This window comes from Saccopteryx leptura, chromosome 5 (genome assembly GCF_036850995.1).
Source record: "Saccopteryx leptura isolate mSacLep1 chromosome 5, mSacLep1_pri_phased_curated, whole genome shotgun sequence".
Lineage (NCBI taxonomy): Eukaryota > Metazoa > Chordata > Mammalia > Chiroptera > Emballonuridae > Saccopteryx > Saccopteryx leptura.
In genome coordinates, this window is record NC_089507.1 from 163609164 (window position 1) to 163629567 (window position 20404).

The 20404-nt window shown below is 40.7% G+C and overlaps 1 protein-coding gene across 1 annotated transcript in view; it reads right to left on the reverse strand.

Annotated features, from left to right (window-relative positions):
• The window catches only part of SMURF2 (SMAD specific E3 ubiquitin protein ligase 2), a 120207-nt gene that overhangs the window by 55195 nt on the left and 44608 nt on the right, over positions 1 to 20404 (reverse strand). The window contains exon 2 of the mRNA XM_066386436.1: positions 6268 to 6306. Within this exon, the coding sequence (XP_066242533.1) occupies positions 6268 to 6306 (39 nt within the window). The remainder of the gene's footprint in view (positions 1 to 6267; positions 6307 to 20404) is intronic.

Sequence of the window (20404 nt, forward strand, 5' to 3'; positions counted from 1 at the left end):
GTCTGTCCCTATCTGTTCCTCTCTCTGACTCTGTCAAAAAAATTAAAATTAAAAAATTTTTTTTTAAAAACTCAATATCTAGCTGGGCAATAAGAATGCCACTTATACACCAAAATAATAACTTTTAAAAAACCAACCTGAGCATAGATGACTATATTGATTTGTAATAAGTTTTATATATATTAAATCTCTTAATCCTCACAACAACCCTATGGGGTAAATACTACTACTATCTATATTTTACTTATGAGGAAGCTGAGGCACAAAGCATAATTAACCAGCCTAGTCAGAGTAGTAAGTAGCAGAGCCAGAGTCTAAAGTTTAGATTCTAAGCCCAAGCACACACAGGCTAGTTGATTCTTGATTTTTTTTGTTTGTTTTTTTACAGAGACAGAGAGAGAGTCAGAGACAGGGATAGATAGGGACAGACAGACAGGAACGGAGAGAGATGAGAAGCATCAATCATCAGTTTTTCACTGAGACACCTTAGTTGTTCACTGACTGCTTTCCCATACGTGACTTGACCGTGGGGCTACAGCAAACTAAGTAACCGCTTGCTCAAACCAGCGACCTTGGGTCCAAGCTGGTGAGCTTTTGCTCAAACCAGATGAGCCCATGCTCAAGCTGAAGACCTCAGGGTCTCAAACCTGGGTCCTCCGCATCCCAGTCCGATGCTTTATCCACTGCACCACCTCCTGGTCAGGCAGTTCTTGATTTCATGCTTTTCATTAATATGCTGCATTATAACTCCCTTACTATGCGATTCAACAGTTTGTACAAGAGCTCAGAAAAAGAGACCAGTTTGAGTTTAAACAGTAAAGGAAGGCCTTTTTTTTTCTTTTTGAGAGGATGGAACTCATTTGGGCTTTAAAGAATAACTGTAGGCCCTGGCTGGTGGCTCAGTGGATAGAGCCTCAGCCTGGAGTACTGGACGTCCCAGGGTTAATTCCCAGTCAGGGCACAAAGGAGAAGTGACCATCTGCTTCTCTCCTCTCCCTCTCCTGAAGCCAGTGGCTTAGTTGATTTGAATATCGGTCCCAGATCGGAGTTGCCAGGTGGATCCCCGTCAGGAGTCTATCTCACTATCTCCCCTCCTCTCACTTTAAAAAAAAAAAAAAAAAAGGGGAGCACCAAGGAGAGTATGACAATATTTAAAAGGCTTAAAGGAGTCCAACCATAGGATTTGAAAGGTGCTGAGGTGTGAAACTAACTATAGTTGGAGAGATAGCACTGATCAAAAAGAAAATACAGGCTTGAAGTAACTGAGGAATTTAACAGGGAGCCACAAGGGTTCTTGAGTATGGCTGTAAATATATATTTTGTAAATATATTTTTGTATTTTTCTATTAATGGTATTCAAGATGGATCAAGAGAAGGAAAAACTAGAGGTAGAGGACATCTATGAAACTGTTATAAGCGTCATACTAGCATGAAGAACAGTAGGATGAGTTGACCCTGAACTAGGGAAGTCACATGTCAAGGAAAAGGGAATGACAGTGGAGAAAGCTACTCTCAAAGCTATAGAATGAATTTGTAAGAAACTGTCAAAAATGACACTACAGTTTCAGTCCCAACAATAAAAATAGAGGCCTTTTTGGAAAAAAAAAAAAAAAAAAGGTTAGGAGAAGGTAGAACTAAATAAAACATTAAAAAGACAAAATGACTTTAGATGTTCTACATATTGAGATAGTATAGATCTCCTATGGACAGCTGAAAATAGTACAACAAAATGTTAGTAAGTGTTGGTAACTGGAAAAACTTTGCACCTTGATACTTATGCTAACTTTTTTTAAAGTCAAGATACTAATATACCAAGATTCAAAGACAGACAGAAATTGCCTTAGCTAGTTCTAATTCTATGATTCTATGATCTGCAAGTATTTAAGAAGAAACTTGGTAAGTTAGGATATCAATCTACTTAATCTATATTGTTCTTTAAGTTTAACACTATTCATATTATTTCCATAAGACCTAACAATTTATAAATGTGTTTAATTGAAAAATATTTTTCCCTCTACATTCAATAACATTTTTAAAGTATTTTCTGCTGGGAGAAATCTACACTACCTTGCTCTTTTGATTCTACTATATAAGCAATAAACATATAAACGTATGTAAGCAAAGACAAACAAATTAAAAAATCACACTGCTAGCTTGTTTTACTAAAGAATTAACTAAAGGATTAAGGACTAAGAAAAACAACTTTTTCCATACAAAAACACTAGGTGTGGCTTCCAAATCTTTATATAAATATGAATGTCTGAGTCCCATCCTCCTATGTCTCTCTTCCGTCAAATAACCCAAAATATAAGCTCCATTCCCAACCAAAAAATACCTGAGTCTCAACTTACCTGAGTACATCATTCTACAAAAATTTAACTTGAGAGCCAATGTGGTCAAAAGCTGTCAAGTTTTCTAAAGTGAGACCCCTAGTGGTAAATATAAAGTGGCTCAAGTATTTTTCTGTATTTTTAAAACTTTCTTAATTCTCCCTATCACTTCTGAATCATACAAAATAGCTAGAGCTCAAGAATTTTTTCACTGTACAAATGTACTTAATATGCTGAAAATAATAATGAAATAAAATTTTAAGCTTAAAAATGAGTTATCAGAGAAAAGAATGAATTGTTTTTGATTGAGGAAGAAAAAAAAACCATTCAGTCAACCAATCTTGATTCTGAATGACTTCAATATGGCCCCTATACAACACCTTAACACAGTGTGTTACAGACAGATCTTTTATTTAAATGCTGCATAAAAGAAAAAATAATTTGGTACTAATCACATTCCTTTAAAAACATGCATGATGGATAAAGTTAATGGTAAAATCTAGATGGTGGGTATTCACTGTAAATTTCTTTACATGTTTCTGTACGTTTGAAAATTTTGCTGCTAAAATGTTGGAGGAAGGAGGAAGAACCTATTTTTAAAAGCCAATAAGCTTGTGTCTTTTAAAAGCCCTGGCCAGTTGGATCCTGGTTGGTTCAGTGGTAGAGCGTGGCCAGGTGTGCAGATGTCCTGGGTTCAATTCCCGGTCAGGGCACACAAGCGACCATCTGCTTCTCCACCCCTCCCTTTCCTCTCTCTCTCTCTTCCCCTCCCACAGTCTCCCGCATCCATGGCTCTACTGGTTCTTGGGTGCTGAGGATGGTTCCATGGCTTGCCTCAGGTGCTAAAATGGCTTGGTTACCTAGCAATGGAGCAGTGGCCCCAGATGGGCAGAGCATCACCCCATAGGGAGCTTGCCAGGTGGATTCCAATTGGGGTGCATGCAGGAATCTGTCTCTCTGCCTCCCTTCCTCTAAAATAAAACATTTTAAAATCCAGTAAGTTTGTAAACCGTTAAAAAAAAAAATGACTGGCCCTGGCCGGTTGGCTCAGTGGTAGAGCATCGCCCTGGCATGCGGAGGTCCCGGGTTTGATTTCCGGCCAGGGCACAAAGGAGAGGCGCCCATCTGCCTCTCCACCCCTCCCCCTCTCCTTCCTCTCTGTCTCTCTCTTCCCCTCCCGCAGCCAAGGCTTCATTGGAGCAAAAGATGGCCCGGGCGCTGGGGATGGCTCCTTGGCCTCTGCCCCAGGCGCTAGAGTGGCTCTGGTTGCGACAGAGCAACGCCCCGGATGGGAAGAGCATCGCCCCCTGGTGGGCAGAGCGTCGCCCCCTGGTGGGCAGAGCGTCGCCCCCTGGTGGGCGTGCCGGGTGGATCCTGGTCGGGCGCATGCAGGAGTCTGTCTGACTGCCTCCCCATTTCCAGCTTCAGAAAAATACAAAAAAAAAAAAAAAATGACTGCACAAAACTCTTCTCAGCAAAGGTAGATACCATGAAATAAAATTATCTCAAGTTATACAAATTACTCTATAAAAGACCACACGTAGCAGTATATTTTTTCCTATAATTAAATATATATATATTTCATCAGCTTATAGTCCTGCTTCACATTAAAATTTACTTTTCTCATTCAACACAATTTAAACTGAATTGCAAGCAAAACCTTAACTATAATTCAGTATCATGATCATTACATTTTGATCAATAAACACACATTCTCACTCAAATGTAATTAAGAAAATTAAGAACTATTATTTCATTCTTTCTCTGGAATGAAATAATATAAACAGGTGAGAATGAATGTAAATCTACCCCAGTGGGAGGACCTCAGTAGTGCGAGCCGGGACATTCCATCCCAGCTGAGCCCCTTTTGGAGCTCCCAGGACTGGCTTTCCTGTTACCCTTTCCAGAGCCACCAAGTGTTTCCTTCACTGTGGATTTTAAAGATACTCACACAGTTTCCCCTAATGTTTTTTATCCCTAAAGCAAGCTCACAACTCTTAAGAATTTTTATCAATTTTTACTGCTTACATCAATAAAAAAAGAAAAGTTTTGTTTTTTACATACAACTTAAGGAGAGATAAAGATCATATAGGTAATTGATAATCAACTCTTAGAGGTTTATAAAAAATTAAAGATCCCTCTAGATTTCCTAGTAAAACTGAGACAAGGCTATCTGGATATTTTATTGGAGAAGCTGTGTCTTGGGGCTCTGAAGGAAGAAGAAGACTTTAGGGAAGAAGGCTTGGAGACAAAACTGAGGATTTTATCTTTAAAACCAGAGAAGATATCTTGAAGGGTATAGAAGCCATTGTAAGAGTGTGTAGGCCTCACTTCCCCATCCTTTTCTCTTGTCACCAGCCTATCTGATCCTACTTGCCACTTGCAGTCCTACCAAGATAAATCCTACCTCAAATCAACCTTAAGAAGGTTAAAAAGAGTACATACTGGTTATTAGTTTATTAGTGACAGGGATGGATGTGAGTAGCTCAGCACCAGCCTGTGAAGATAATATTAACTGGTGGCAGCCCAGAGAAAGACCACTCACTGGGTACAAAAACTGGGGTAGAGGGTACATAGTACATCAACTGCTCCTATCTTTCTTAACTATGTCCTAAAGCGCAGATACCATTAACATTTTTATTTATATAGTTTTTATAAGATGTTATTTTATAAACTTTAATCTAGAAAGATTGGAAGTAGTAAAATTTTAAATTGAATGAATTATGATTTTAAAATATATCAGGAGCTTAATATATCTTTTAACCAAACCCTTGAGAATTATGTAATGTCATACTAGCACTTACAGCCAGTTTTTGTTGGCTGGTGGGACTTTATTAGATTTAAAAATCTAATAAAACTTTATTTCTAACTTCAATAGTTTACATATAAAACTTTGTTGGCTGGCCCTGGCCAGTTGGCTCAGCAGTAGAGCATTGGCCCAACATGTGGAGTACCAGATTCGATTCTTGGCCAGGGCACACAGTGAGAAGCACCCATCAGCTTCTCCACCTTTCCCCCTCTCCTTCCTCTCTTAACTCTCTCTTCCCCTCCTGCAGCCAAGGCTCCATTGGAGCAAAGTTGGCCCGGACGCTGAGGACAGGTGTATGGCCTCCACCTCAGGCGCTAGAATGACTCCGGCTGCAACAGAACATTGCCCCCTGGTGGGCATGCTGGGTGGATCCTGGTTGTGTGCATGCAGTGTCTCCACCACCACCCCACCCCCCCACCCCCCACGTCTCACTTTGGAAAAATAGAAAGAAAACAAAAAAAAAACTTTGTTGGCTTAGAGTTTTTTACTAAATATTTTACTATTTTTTATTCAATAAATTAAAAGTATCCACATGCAAGGGGTACTTCCTAATCCTTGTCACAAAACTTAATTCTAAAATAAAGCCACAAAAAATATCGCAACAGATGAGCAAAGAGACAACAAATAAAGAAACCAAGTATCTTCTTTGGAGTCTGTGATGTAAGAGCGTCTACAATCAAAGGTAGCAGAGATTTCTTTCCTACAGTCTGGAAATTTCAAACAAGCTGAATGACTTCCCTACTTTCCAAGGAATCCTGAATGCACAGGTAAAATGTCCTACAGAATGTTTGAGGAAAACATGTGTTTACAAAGTAATCTTAAACCTTTTCTAGAAATCTAGTAGTATGCACACCTTCAATATACATTACACATATCATATACACACCAGCACTCACACACATTTCACACAAATATGTGGGAGGGTTAGATAGAGGGAAAGGGGTTAAGGCTAAAAGAGCACAAAATCCTCTAAAAAAAAAAAGTGATGCCAAAGGCTCTGAATCAAAGCATTCATAAAACAATACTGAGTAAATTTCTGAATAGAGAAATCCCTAAGCCAGACAATTCTGAAAACACTGTCCAAAATATTCACACACAACATACAAGATTTAAAGTTAATTTACTTACGGAAAAAATCCTTTTTCACCAAATTTTTTGCACAGAGTACTGTAAAGGAAACAAAAAAATACATGGGTATTAAAATAAAATGATTAGGAATGCACTGTCACAAGTGTCATTTTTAAACACTGAAAACACCACTGAATAATAATTAAACACTAACTACAGGAAGGTATGAAATATGATCACAAACTTTCATTAATAAGTAGTACAAACATTCATGTACATCCTCGTGCCTCCTGACCATCCAGAGTACAATGAAACAAATTTTTTTTTTTCTCTGAAGCTGGAAACGGGGAGAGACAGTCAGACAGACTCCCGCATGCGCCCGACAGGGATCCACCCGGCACGCCCACCAGGGGCGGAGCTCTGCCCACCAGGGGGCGCCGCTCTGCCGCGACCAGAGCCACTCTAGCGCCTGGGGCAGAGGCCAAGGAGCCATCCCCAGCGCCCGGGACATCCTTGCTCCAATGGAGCCTCGGCTGCAGGAGGGGAAGAGAGAGACAGAGAGGAAGGGGGGGGGTGGAGAAGCAAATGGGCGCCTCTCCTATGTGCCCCGGCCGGGAATCGAACCCGGGTCCCCCGCACGCCAGGTCGATGCTCTACCGCTGAGCCAACCGGCCAGGGCCGAAACAAAAATTTTTATTTTAAAAATGTGTAAGGCAACATTTAAAAAAGGCAAATGTATGTTCTTCTTGTTTCCATAAATTGGTTATCAGACAAATATGATTTTAAGTTAATAAATCTGTAACTGGAACTAATTTCATTTTTTGGGGAAAAAAACTCACTCCTGGGGGTCAGCATGCATGAAAAAAACACACTACTCAAAGGGTTAAAGACTAGCAAAAGACATTTGAAATAGTGGTTGTAACTTTAGCAATGATCACCAGTAACAGCTGAGGACAAGAAAGTTTGTAAATCTGATACTCTGATAAGAATCCAATTCCTATCTTCCATCCAGATCTATCCCCAGGGTAGCTTGGTTCCAAGGAGAAAACAGTCCTAAGGAGGAAATATGTAGATTCGAGTTGATACATATTTTTTAGGGATAAAATAATTTTATACTGAAGAGGAGCATAAATAAGATAAAGCTTTCTTTCTTTTTTTATTTTTAGTGAGAGTAGAGGAGGCAGAGAGGCAGACTCCGCATGTGCTCCAACCGGGATCCACCCGGCAAGGCCACTGGGGCTTGATGCTCTGCCCATCTGGGGCCATTGCTCCATTGCTCAGCAACCAAGCCATTTGTTTAGCGCCTGAGGCTGAGGCCAACTCACTTGAACCAACCCATCACTGTGGGAGGAGGAAGAGGCAGAGAGAGGGGGGGGGAGAAGGGAAAGGGGAGAGGGGGAGAGAGGAGGGGTGGAGAGATGGAGGGGTGGAGAAGCAGATGGTCGCTTCTCCTGTGTGCCCTGACTGAGAATCCAACTCAGGATATCCACACGCAGGGCTTACGCTCTACCACTGAGCCAAATGGCCATGGCAAAGCTTTCTTTATCGTGTATGTTAGGTTTTTTGAATAGTGTTCTGGTATTTACTCTGCATCTAAACACCACAGAAACTTTACAGGAGAGATAAATTACCTTCTAAATCATCAGCTCAACAACAAGATGGATCTACTATATCTTTCAAAAATTAAGTTAATATATTGAGCTAGATATCCCAAATCCACATTCTCTGGACTACCTTCCATTGAATTATTTATATGGTGATAGACGCAAAACCTTGTGAATATATTAAAACCATTGAATTGCACAGTGTAAAGAGAAGAATTTTAGACTGTGAGTAACAGGGGGTCCTTGGGTAACGACAGTCTCGATATGCAACGTTTTGAGTTTATGATACTCACTCCCATAAAAACTTTAAAAAATTGAGACATCAGTGTTTCGGCTTACACCATTAGCATTGTACTTACGAAGTATGTGGGCAAACTAGTTTAGTTGCGTGTGGCGGAACAATACGCAGTAATGTGCCATAGGAGTGAGGGAGTTGGCGTCCCCCAGTAGGTTTACCTGAGCCATTTTGGATTGTTAAAAGCGCAAGTGTTCCGCTTGTGTTAGACTAGGGTTTGTTTTGATATACACCAAAATTCAGGTTACGTCACTGTTGTAGGAACGGAACTGTGTCGTAACCCAAGGACCCCCTGTATATTTCAATTAAAATATTACTGCTTAAACAGAGTCATAAACTTCACTTCTTTCATTCAAACGCAATTCAAGTGAAGGCAAAACATCAAGTTCCATGTATTTATAGTTTAATTTATAAAATATCTATGAAAGTAATGTTTGACTAATTTCTATCCACTTCTCACAGTTTAAGTGGTCTGTTCAATTAGTTACAATTACTGGAACTTTAGTGTGTGAAAATTCATTTAACATTATAAACCTTGGGAATAAGTCTAAATATAACTAATCATTTTTAAAGTTCAAATGAAAATCATTTTGAAAACAGATGCCATAAGTAAACAAAATCATTAAGTAAGCACAAGACACTAATTTACTAATCAGAGTCTCTTAGGCCCTGTCTTAGAAACAGTTTTGTTTTTTAAATCATAAAAACTTAATCATGAAAACTAAGGCCATAACTAAGAGTACAAAATCAGAAACTTGATTTAGAAGAATGCATTCCTAAACTTTTACTATCATCATATAAACTGAATAGACTACTCAGGATTAATACATACACAATGCATGTGCAAATACAAATTATGGTCTTCAGTATTAATGAGGTGATGATAATTCAAAGAAGTGAAATTATTTCACATCATACCTCAAAGAAACAGAAAACATGGAATTTCTGTAAACTTCTTGTCACTAAACTTACAAACTTAACTGTTTTGATACTCATTCTTTTCTTCCTTCCACTTACTACCCTGTTTCCCCGAAACTAAGACATCCCTTGAAAATAAGACCTAGGACATCTTTAGGAGCAAAAATTAATATAAGACACTGTCTTATTTTTGGGGAAACAGGGTAGATTATTGTACATAGAAATAGTCACAAGAAATTCTTGATGGAATTCAGAGTTTGGCTGGTTTTGCTGATGTTTGTGATAACACATGACTACAGTATATTAATAAATGTTGATTTTTTTGTTCAACAATAAATGTAAATTCTTGTTCATGGAAAAATAAGATATCCCCTGAAAAAAAGACCTAGCGGTATTTAGGAGCAAAAATTAATATAAGACACTGGCTTATTTTCGGGGAAACATGGTATGTCCACTCTCCTGACTAACACTATCCTTCTGCCTTGTGCTCTGGATCTCATACCCAGCCCAGCACTTTCTCAGGGAACTTGGCTCTCCTCTCCTCCACCGAACAGCCTCGTCAGCATTTCAGCACACTCAAGTCTCACCCATGCCTCTTCCCTTGAGCTACCATCCAACCTCTTTTCCTTCATAATGAAACTATAACTGCTCACAAAAATTAGGGGATATTTCAAAGTGAATATGAAGCGATGAAATATCCTCTAATTTTTGTGAGCAGTGTGCTTTAACTGTCTACACTTCATGACCCCACTTCTGTTCCCCTACTGTAATATGGTTCCCTCTCTCACTATTGCCCTGCACTGCTTTTCCAAAGCCCTGGGACCTACCCACTAACTCCATCCAATGAATACTTTTTATTCTTTATCAGATTTGACCCGAGGGGCACTTGCATCTACTGATGATAATCCCTCTTCTGGACGCTCTCTCTTTTTTGGTTTCTATTTAACACATCTACTAGTTTTTCACCAGGCACAAAACTCATGCTACAGTCTTCCCTGCCAGATCTTTCTCCTACTCTCCATCAATGAAAGTTGAGTTCTTCATGGTTTTGCCCTAGATACTCTTCTTTCTTTTTTTTATTTTGTATTTTTCTGAAGCTGGAAACGGGAAGAGACAGTCAGAGAGACAGACTCCTGCATGCGCCCGACCAGGATCCACCCGGCACGCCCACCAGGGGCGAAGCTCTGCCCACCAGGGGGCGATGCTCTGTCCCTGGGGACGGAGGTCACTCTGCCTCGACCAGAGCCACTCTAGCGCCTGGGGCAGAGGCCAAGGAGCCAATCCCAGCGCCCGGGCCATCTTTGCTCCAATGGAGCCTTGGCTGCAGGAGGGGAAGAGAGAGACAGAGAGGAAGGAGGGGGGGTGGAGAAGCAAATGGGCGCTTCTCCTATGTGCCCTGGCCAGGAATCAAACCCGGGTCCCCCGCATGCCAGGCCGACGCTCTACCGCTGAGCCAACCGGCCAGGGCCAGATACTCTTCTTTCATTCTGTAATGAGAGGAACGCAGATGTCCATCTAACCTTGGAATTATCTGTGAACTGTTACATGTGTAAGAACTCATATTGTTTCTGGGGGAGTTACAGTTTAATAAATTGACAAGGCCCTTCCCTCTTAAAATACAGATCTGAGGAGCCATTTTTCCATACATTCTCCCTGGTCTGTACCATTTTGACCACTTAAATCCATAACCCAAACACCTCTGCTCCCTCCTAAACTCCAGGTTCACACAGGCAAACTAAGTATATCCCCAAAATAAAATCTTCATTTTCTCTCTCCCCCAAAACTGCTCCTCCAATTTACTTTCTTTCAATAAATAGCCTTGCTTTCCACTCCACTGCCTCTGGCAGAAACCTCCATAGCAGCCTTCACTGTTCCTCCCTTTCCCCACCACCTGGCAATTACCAGTTCTAATCAATATCCTTCATCTGTCCACTTCTCTTATCATTGCCACCATCCTAGTCCAGGCTACCATCAACTACTGTCTATCAGTGGTCAGCAAGCTGCGGCTGGCGAGCCACATGCGGCTTTGGCCCCTTGAGTGTGGCTCTTCCACAAAATACCACGTGCAGGCACTAGCTCGATAAGGAATGTACCTACCTATATAGTTTAAGTTTTAAAAATTTGGCTCTCAAAAGAAATTTCAATCATTGTACTGTTGATATTTGGCTCTGTTGACTAATGAGTTTGCTGACCACTGGTCTAGGTCATTACAATAGCTTCCCAATCAGTCCCCTGCCTCAAACCTCAACCTCCTCCAATCAGTTCTCCACAATGGACCCAAAGTAATTTTTCTAAAAATGATTAAGTCCTTCCATCGATTTCCCCTCCTTTTAATAATATTCCAGCACATCCTTAAAACATTCCTCAAAACTGTCCTTCCACTTGTGCTGTTTTCTCATACCCAACCTACATCTTTCTCAGGGACCTTGTCTCCTGTCCCCTCTACTGACCTCCACCCTTAAAATTCCCAAGGTCTTCAGGCCCAAACTGTACTTTGGTTTCCAATGCCCTTCTGGTCCTGGCTTCTGCTTACTTCTCTGACCTCACCTTTCATCACTATCTCTCCCCTCCAAACCCCTAAGTCCCAGATCCAGCCATGCTAAACTTTCACTTTCTTAAATGTGCACCATCTCTCACCCACAACCTTCACACTCCTGAAACATTTTTCTCAGGCTTCATCTCTCATCTTTTAGGTCTCAAAAAGAAAGGAAGCCTTTTAGAGCATGTTCCTCTCAACCCTCTGCCCACTTGTATTTTCATAAAAGCCCATTCTTTTCATAGGCATTCATCGCACTTTATGATAATTGTTTACATTTACAATGTTGCCTATAACAATGAAGGTGGTAAACTCCATACAGTAAAAAAAGCTTTAAAATCAAGTTTATGAAAACTGAATTTTAGCAACCCAATGACTAGGGAAGATAATATCAGGGTCCTACAAGAGGTTCATTAAAAGGTTAATTTAAAGCCTGACCAGGCAGTGGCGCAGTGGATAGAGCGTTGGACTGGGATGCAGAGAACCCAGGTTCGAGACCCTGAGGTCGCCAGCTTGAGCGCAGGCTCATCTGGTTTGAGCAAAGAGCCCACCAGCTTGAACCCAAGGTCGCTGGCTCCAGCAAGGGGTTACTCAATCTGCTGAAGGCCCACAGTCAAGGCACGTATGAGAAAGCAATCAATGAACAACTAAGGTGTTGCAACGCGCAATGAAAAACTAATGATTGATGCTTCTCATCTCTCTCCGTTCCTGTCTGTCTGTCCCTGTCTATCCCTCTCTCTGACTCACTCTCTGTCTCTGTAAAAAATAAATAAATAAAAGGTTAATTTAAAGCCTGACCAGGTGGTGGCGCAGTGGATAAGAGCATCAGACTGGGATGCAGAGGACCCAGGTTTGAGACCCCCAGGTCACCAGCTTGAGCGCAGGTTCATCTGGTTTGAGCAAGGCTCACCAGCTTGGACCCAAGGTCGCTGGCTCAAGCAAGGGGTCACTCGGTCTGCTGTAGCCCCACAGTCAAGGCACATATGTGAAAGCAATCAATGAACTAAGGTGTCGCAACAAAAAACTGATGATTGATGCTTCTCATCTCTCTCCGTTCCTGTCTGTCCCTATCTGTCCCTATCTAACTCTGTCTCTGTAAAAAAAAAAAAAAAAAAAAAACAACAAAAAAAACCCCACAAAACGTTAATTTAAAATATAAACAAATACCAGGATCAATCAGATTGCTAATCTTAACATTAGATCAAGGCCTCCAGTGAGTTCTTGCTTAAATTATTGTATACCCTAAAAGGAAAAACTCTGATTTGTAACATTTTTAAGATTCTCAAACATAACTTGAGATATGGTAATTTATTTGCATACAGTATTTTCAGGGCTTGGAGCCTTTACACCGCACTGCTATTTTTCTTGGGAATGTGCTCTGGGTACTAGGACCACCATCATCACTCTTCCCATCCTCAGTACCAACTGTAAGATTCAGGAAATACTCAAGGAGTCAATGAACTTCAATTGGACTCCTATTTGTCACCATAACAAACTGTCAACCAAGGATGTATATAACAGAATTTCCCTGGAAAATATATGTACCATACTACAATGTAATACTATATTTGTAGCATAATTTTATATTTATATCTGTATAAGTTTGTATTTGTAAATATATCATTTTTTGTAATAGAAACTATAGAAAGTTGTACCAAGAATGAAGATCATTGACCTAGGAAGGGGTGCCAATGTAAAGAAACTTTCACTTTAGTTTTCTAAATGATTATTACAGGCAAGAGGTAAAAATAATTTTGAAAAACACCAGACGAAGCTACTGGGAGGAGAGGAAATGTGTAAGGTGAATGGAGCCAGAACAAAGGCTAGGGAGTACAGACTTTCTCCTAGACAGCTATCAGTATTTCCATAACTTTAATATTTAGTAAGCTTTCTACTAATGTATCATACACAGAAAAGTGCAAAAATCTTAACTACATAATTCAATAAATTTTCACTAATTTTTATACTAAAACAAACAAACTGAACTTCAAATATTTATTTAGCAGTCATGTGTCACTTTGATTAATGCTGACTACAAATGCGACATTACACCAGCACAATGCCATTACTCCAGAATCCATTAGGGACCATGTCCATGGCCTGTCGACTTGGACTAAATTAATCTTACTAGACTACTTTGATCATGTACCTTTCTCAAATTCTTTCAAAGCATTTCTCATTCTTAAGTTTACACCCCAACCCCAGCCTGTTCTAGCAATTCTCCTCAGCCCTTCTGCAGATAGATGGTTTGAAATAAGCCTAGGTTGGCCTTGTTGGTATACCCTATTTCACACAGATGCAGATGTGACCATCTTGAGATGCTTAATGAGAAGGGAGCACTTCCTACCATTCATTCTTTCACCCATTTCCTGAGCACCCACTTTGTGTCAAGTGCTATGAAAGATTCAGCAGATACAAAGATAAATCAGACCCAGTCCTTTGCCCTCAGAGCCTGCAGGTTAAGTGTAATTCAAATATGCCACAAATGTCTTCTTTGCTGTTGTTTCTCAAGAAATGTTTTCAAATTTCACAAAAATCCCCTTTCAGTAACTTCTATTTGAGGCAGTGAGGGGACGTGCAGATGTAATAAATATAACTATTTAAGTCAATAATTCCTTTCTGGATAGAAAGGAGTTACTACATGTAAAACACAATATAACAATATCAGAGTATAAATCCCAGCTGTAGAAATAGAATGCAATTGCTGTTCTTACTGAGTTGTACTCATAATGAATGGCTGTCTATGCTTCATCTGAATAAAACTCCCAACTGCTCAGTGTCTTCTTGCCAAAAATTCCCCTTCCTCCTCCAGATTGGAGTTGCATTCCAATTACACTGCCGATTGGAATGAGACTGCTTGAGAGAAAGGAAAAAAACACTCAGACATCCCGTCTTCCTTTGCCCCACAAAAACAGATTTAATAACACTGTTCCTGCAACTGAAGAGTTGTATAGACTATTTTTAAACAGAGTAGATTTTTCTGGGTTTTCTCTGAATTTATATTATCACTGTAAAATAAAACTGAAGTTCAAGATAACATTCCTATACAAATTCCAACAAGATGGCCTAGTGCTTTAAAAATGCTAATATGCACCCTTCCTGGTCGCTGGCAACTGACAGTAATTTAGATCTTTCTGCTCCAAGAAACAACCTTTACCTCAACTCTTAAATGTGAAATGAAAAATGAAACAAGTTCTACAGAAAACTTGTACACAATATGTATGTGTACATTTTTTCTTATTTTATTTTTTTGACGAGAGTGAGTCAGAGAGAGGGACAGATAGGGACAGAAATACAGGAAGGGAGAAAGATGAAGAGCATCAATTCTTTGTTGTGGCACCTTAATGGTTCATTGATTGCTTTCTCATGTGCCTTGACCGGGGGGCTCCAGGAGAGCAAGTGACCTTGGGCTTCAAGCCAGAGACCTTTGAGTTCAAGCCAGTGACCCTGGAGTCATGTCTATGATCCCACACTCAAGCTAGCGATCGTGCGCTCAAGCTGGTAAGCCCGTACTCAAGCTGGTGAGCCCACACTCAAGCCAGATGAGCCAGCGCTCAAGCAGCGACTTTAGGGTTTCAAACCTAGGTCTTCCATGTCCCAGTGGAACGCTCTATCCACTGCTCCACTGCCTGGTCAGGCTACAATTTTTATATGTATGTGTTTTAGTTATTGTTGCTCAAAACAGAAACACTACACAAAGATTCACATTCAAGAGCTTTATTTAAAAATGTTGCAATGAGCAAAATATCAGATACAATTCTATGTGCACAAGAACAATGAAATGGTTAAGCATGACAAACAGCATGTTGAAATATTCTACAGCCATTAAAATTATGTAAATATGTTTACTGACAAGAAAATATTTCCTTAATATGCTATTAAAAGCTTTTTGTTTTTCTTGTGTGACAGAGAAAGAGACAGAGAGAGGGATAGAGACAGACAGGAAGAGAGAGAGATGAGAACCATCAATTCTTCATTGTGGCACCTTAGTTGTTCATTGATTGCTTTCTCATATTATGTACCTTGACTGGGGGGGCTACAGCAGATCGAGTGACCCCTTACTCAAGCCAGCGACCTTTGGGCTCAAGCCAGAGACCATGAGTCATGTCTATGATTCCACACACAAGCCAACAACCCTGTGCTCAAACTGATGAGCCCACGCTTAAAGCCAGCAACCTCAGGGTTTTGAACCTGGGTCCTCCGCGTCCCAGTCCAATGCTCTATCCACTGTACCACCACCTGGACAGGCTAAAAGTTTATTTATAAACAGTACATTTGGGCCTGACCCGAAGTGGCAAAGTGGATCAAGTGTCGACCTGGAACGTTGAGGTCGCCAGTTCGAAACCCCTGGCTTGCCTGGTCAAGGAACATATGGGAGTTGATGCTTCCTGCTCCTCCCCCCATCTCTCTTTCTCTCTCTTCTCCTCCCTCTCTAAAATTAATAAATTTAAAAATATACAGATTTTAAAAAGCAGTCCATTTAATACAATATAAGTTTAGGAAAGAATATAAAAAGACTAGGTAACACTTACTGAATATTTACTATGTGCAAGCGTACACCAACCACTCTGTAAAGTCAGTAGTTTCACTTACATTTTACTTATTTATTTTATTTACTTACTTGTTTATTCATTCATTTATATTACCTACATTTTACAAGAAACTAAAGTTCAAGCATAAAAGACTTGCCAAAGATGACACTGTAAATTCTAGAATTTAGATTCTGAGTCAAATTAATCTAATTACAGAACCCGAATTCATAACCACCATATATAGAATGAAACATAGTCTCTCAAATCAGCTCTTCCTTTTTAAATGAACTTAAATGCTGATTAAAGTAATTACTGGTGAGACGAGCTCACAAAATGGTTACAAGAAACCAAGGCTGCAGAAAAGCCTTCTCCAAAATATAAGAAATTTTCCTCATTCAACAGCTATAATAGTTTACTTCTGCAATCATATTAGACCTGATTTTAACTAAATATCTAGGTACATACGTGCAATTTAATCAAGGAATGTTAGGCAATTCATTTCATGCACGTTGCAAAACAAACTGGGCCTCTAAGTTCAAATTAATGTACTTGTACCTTGCAGGTAATTAATTTAATTAGTGTATTAAATGATGCATTAAAAGATACAGCTTCTATCACAATGATGTAAATATTCTTACTAAAACAACAAACAATATCATCATTTAAGTATTTCACCAAAGGAAAAATTGGTTCTCAAGTTAACCAATTAAAAATTACCTTTCTTTTTTTTTTTTTCCTTTTTTTTTTTTTTTTTTTTGTATTTTTCTGAAGCTGGAAACGGGGAGAGACAGTCAGACAGACTCCCGCATGCGCCCGACCGGGATCCACCCAGCACGCCCACCAGGGGCGATGCTCTGCCCACCAGGGGGCGATGCTCTGCCCCTCTGGGGCGTCGCTCTGCTGTGACCAGAGCCACTCTAGCGCCTGGGGCAGAGGCCAAGGAGCCATCCCCAGCGCCCGGCCATCTTTGCTCCAATGGAGCCTTGGCTGCGGGAGGGGAAGAGAGAGACAGAGAGGAAGGAGGGGAGGGGGGTGGAGAAGCAAATGGGCGCCTCTCCTATGTGCCCTGGCCAGGAATCAAACCTGGGTCCCCCGCACGCCAGGCCGACGCTCTACCGCTGAGCCAACCGGCCAGGGCCAACAGCCATCTTCTTGCTGTGTCCTGACGTGGCCAAGAGAAGCATCAGCTCTCTTGAGTTTCTTCTTATAAGGGCACAAATCCCAATAGAAGAGTGCCACCCGCCCTGGCCAGTTGGCTCAGAGTGTCGGCCTAGCGTGCCGAGGACCCGGGTTCAATTCCCGGCCAGGGCACACAGGAGAAGCGCCCATTTGCTTCTCCACCCCTCCGCCGCGCTTTCCTCTCTGTCTCTCTCTTCCCCTCCCGCAGCCAAGGCTCCATTGGAGCAGGGATGGCCCGGGCGCTGGGGATGGCTCTGTGGCCTCTGCCTCAGGCGCTAGAGTGGCTCTGGTCGCAACATGGCGACGCCCAGGATGGGCAGAGCATCGCCCCCTGGTGGGCAGAGCGTTGCCTCATGGTGGGCGTGCCGGGTGGATCCCGGTCGGGCGCATGCGGGAGTCTGTCTGACTGTCTCTCCCTGTTTCCAGCTTCAGAAAAATAAAAAATAAATAAATAAATAAATAAATAAAAAAGAAGAGTGCCACCCTCATCACCTAATTACCTCCCAAAAGCCCCACCTTCACATACCATCACATTAGGGATTGGGATTCAACATATGAAATTTAGGAGATATAAACATTCAATCATTACCAAAGTTTATGTATCTAGTAAGCTTTCAGTAGATACTGCTGAGTCTAAATCTGTATGTCTAGCCTCACTCCTCTCCCAAACTTCATGTCCTTATTTCAGTTGACTACCACACATACCCACTTTGAAACTTCACCAGAACTTCAAATTATTTTTATTCAAAGTTGAATTAATAAGCTTCCCTAATAAACCAGCTCTTATTCTTTTGACCTCCCTAGGCCTGTGAACTGCACCACATGCTTCCAATTATCCAGAAAATAAATGTCTTTCTTACCTCTCTCCCTCCCTGACCACCCCACATTTAAAGCAGTTGTCATAGTATATCAAGTATCACATATCTCTATGCCTATTTACATTTCCAGTGTTCACATTTAAATATCTATTTTATAATGTGCCAGAAAGACTTCCACAGACTTTCTTGCTTGATCCTTAAAAGTTTGTAAGTTATGTTTTAATATCCACAGAAAAGGAAATTACCACTCAGAGTCGTGGCTTGCCTCAACCTGTCACCTAGTAAATGAGCACTTTAAATCCAGGTTCCCTCCTCTTTTTCTATAGATTACTTACTTATAGGCTATCTAAGACCCCAGCCTTCTCTCCCATTAACCTCTAGACTAAAAACTCAACCTCTTTGTCTCCCCTAATAAGCCCAGGACTTCTCTGCCTTTGCCCTTATTCAATAGATTTCTCCCACCTCAAGTGCTATTATTCTAATTGCTGATCTTCAAAATCTCATCCATTTATCAAATTTCAATTCCATGTGCAACTTTCTGATTCTCCTTTCTCACAATCTGATTTTGATCTCTCCCTTCCTGTGACCTTCCAACATTTTGACTCCTGTTTTATATGTCCCCTCTCACTTGCTCATATTAAACTTATACACATGATGTCTTATCCTTCCCTTTATGTCCTATTAAACTGTCAATTTCCTAGAGACAAAGTTGTGACTTTTTAGCTCTCCTACAGTTTTTATATATCTTTTTTATTTTATTTTTTGTGGCAGAGACAGAGAGAGGGACAGATAGGGACAGACAGGAACAGAGAGAGATAAGAAACATCAATTCTTCGTTGTGGCTCTTTAGTTGTTCATTGATTGATTTCTCATATGTGCCTTGACTGGGGGGGGGGGGGGCCTAAGCAGACCGAGTGACCCCTTGCTCGAGCCAGTGACCTTGGGCTCAAGCTGGTGAGCCTTGCTCAAACCAGATGAGCCCACGCTCAAGCTGGCAACCTCGGGGTCTCAAACCTGGGTCCTCCATATCCCAGCTCTACCCACTGTGCCACCACCTAGTCAGGCCAGTTTTTATATATCTTTAACTTGATATACACTCAAATACTTGCTGAAGCAATAAAATCCTCAAAAAAATCACTGCCAAGGTAGTATCTTGCTCATAAGGGTGAGCAAACTAAAAGTTAAAATAATAAAGCAAAACTCACTCCTTGCTTTTCTTAACCTAGTAAGTCTTTTTCTTCAAATCAGGATTGCTTCCTCAACTATTGTAGCACTCTGCTTACCCTAGGGCCCAACTACCTACTGGAGCCCTTTCCTAATATCACACATCTCATTGAGCCTTCTCTCTCATACACAATAATGTTCTCCAATTGTATTAACCTTATTTCTACAATAATATAAACAAGGATAAGTTCCTTGGTCCTCTTCATCCTTCCAACCTCTAAAAAAAACTATAGTCGCTCAAATGCCTGATGATCTACTCTAAGAAAGCAAAGTGGCTGCCAAAGATGTTCAGTTCCCCTAATAGGCCCCATTTATAAACACAGGCCACTCACCAGTACAAACAGGAAAAAGGACTACAACTATAAAAAGCTATAATTTACAATAAAAAAATGCTTCTTATCTGACCAGGCAGTGGCACAGTGAATAGAGTATCAAACTGGGACACAGAGGATCCAGGTTCGAAACCCCAAGGTCACCGGCTTGAGCCCAAAGGTCGCTGGCTTGAAGCCCAAGGTCGCTGGCTTGAGCCCAAAGGTCGCTGGCTTAAGCAAGGGGTCACTACCCCCTGGTCAAGGCACATATGAGAAAGCAATCAATGAACAACTAAGGAGCCACAATGAAGAATTAATGCTTCTCATCTCTCTCCCTTCCTGTCTGTCTGTCCCTCTCTGTGTCACCAAAAAAAAACAAACTAAAAAAAACCTTCTTTATAACTCAATACTTTTAAAGTATTTCCTGGGTTGATAGGAAACTACTAAATTTAATAAACTTTTTACTTTAGAATAACTTTCCAGAAAAGTACAAAGACAGAATAGTGTTCTCATACACCTGACACTCATTTATCTATTGTTTATACCTTACGTATCAGTATGGTATATTTTTCACAGTGTAATGAACTAATATTGATCTATTATTAACAAAAGTTCATATTTTATTCAATTTCCTTAGTTTTCACATCTTTTTTTCTGTTCGAGATTCCTTTGAGGACACCATATTATATTTAGTTATCGCATCTCCTTAGGCTTCTCTTGGCTATGACAGTGACTCAGATTTGTTACCGTTTCTCAGACTTGATATTAGTGACCTTGACA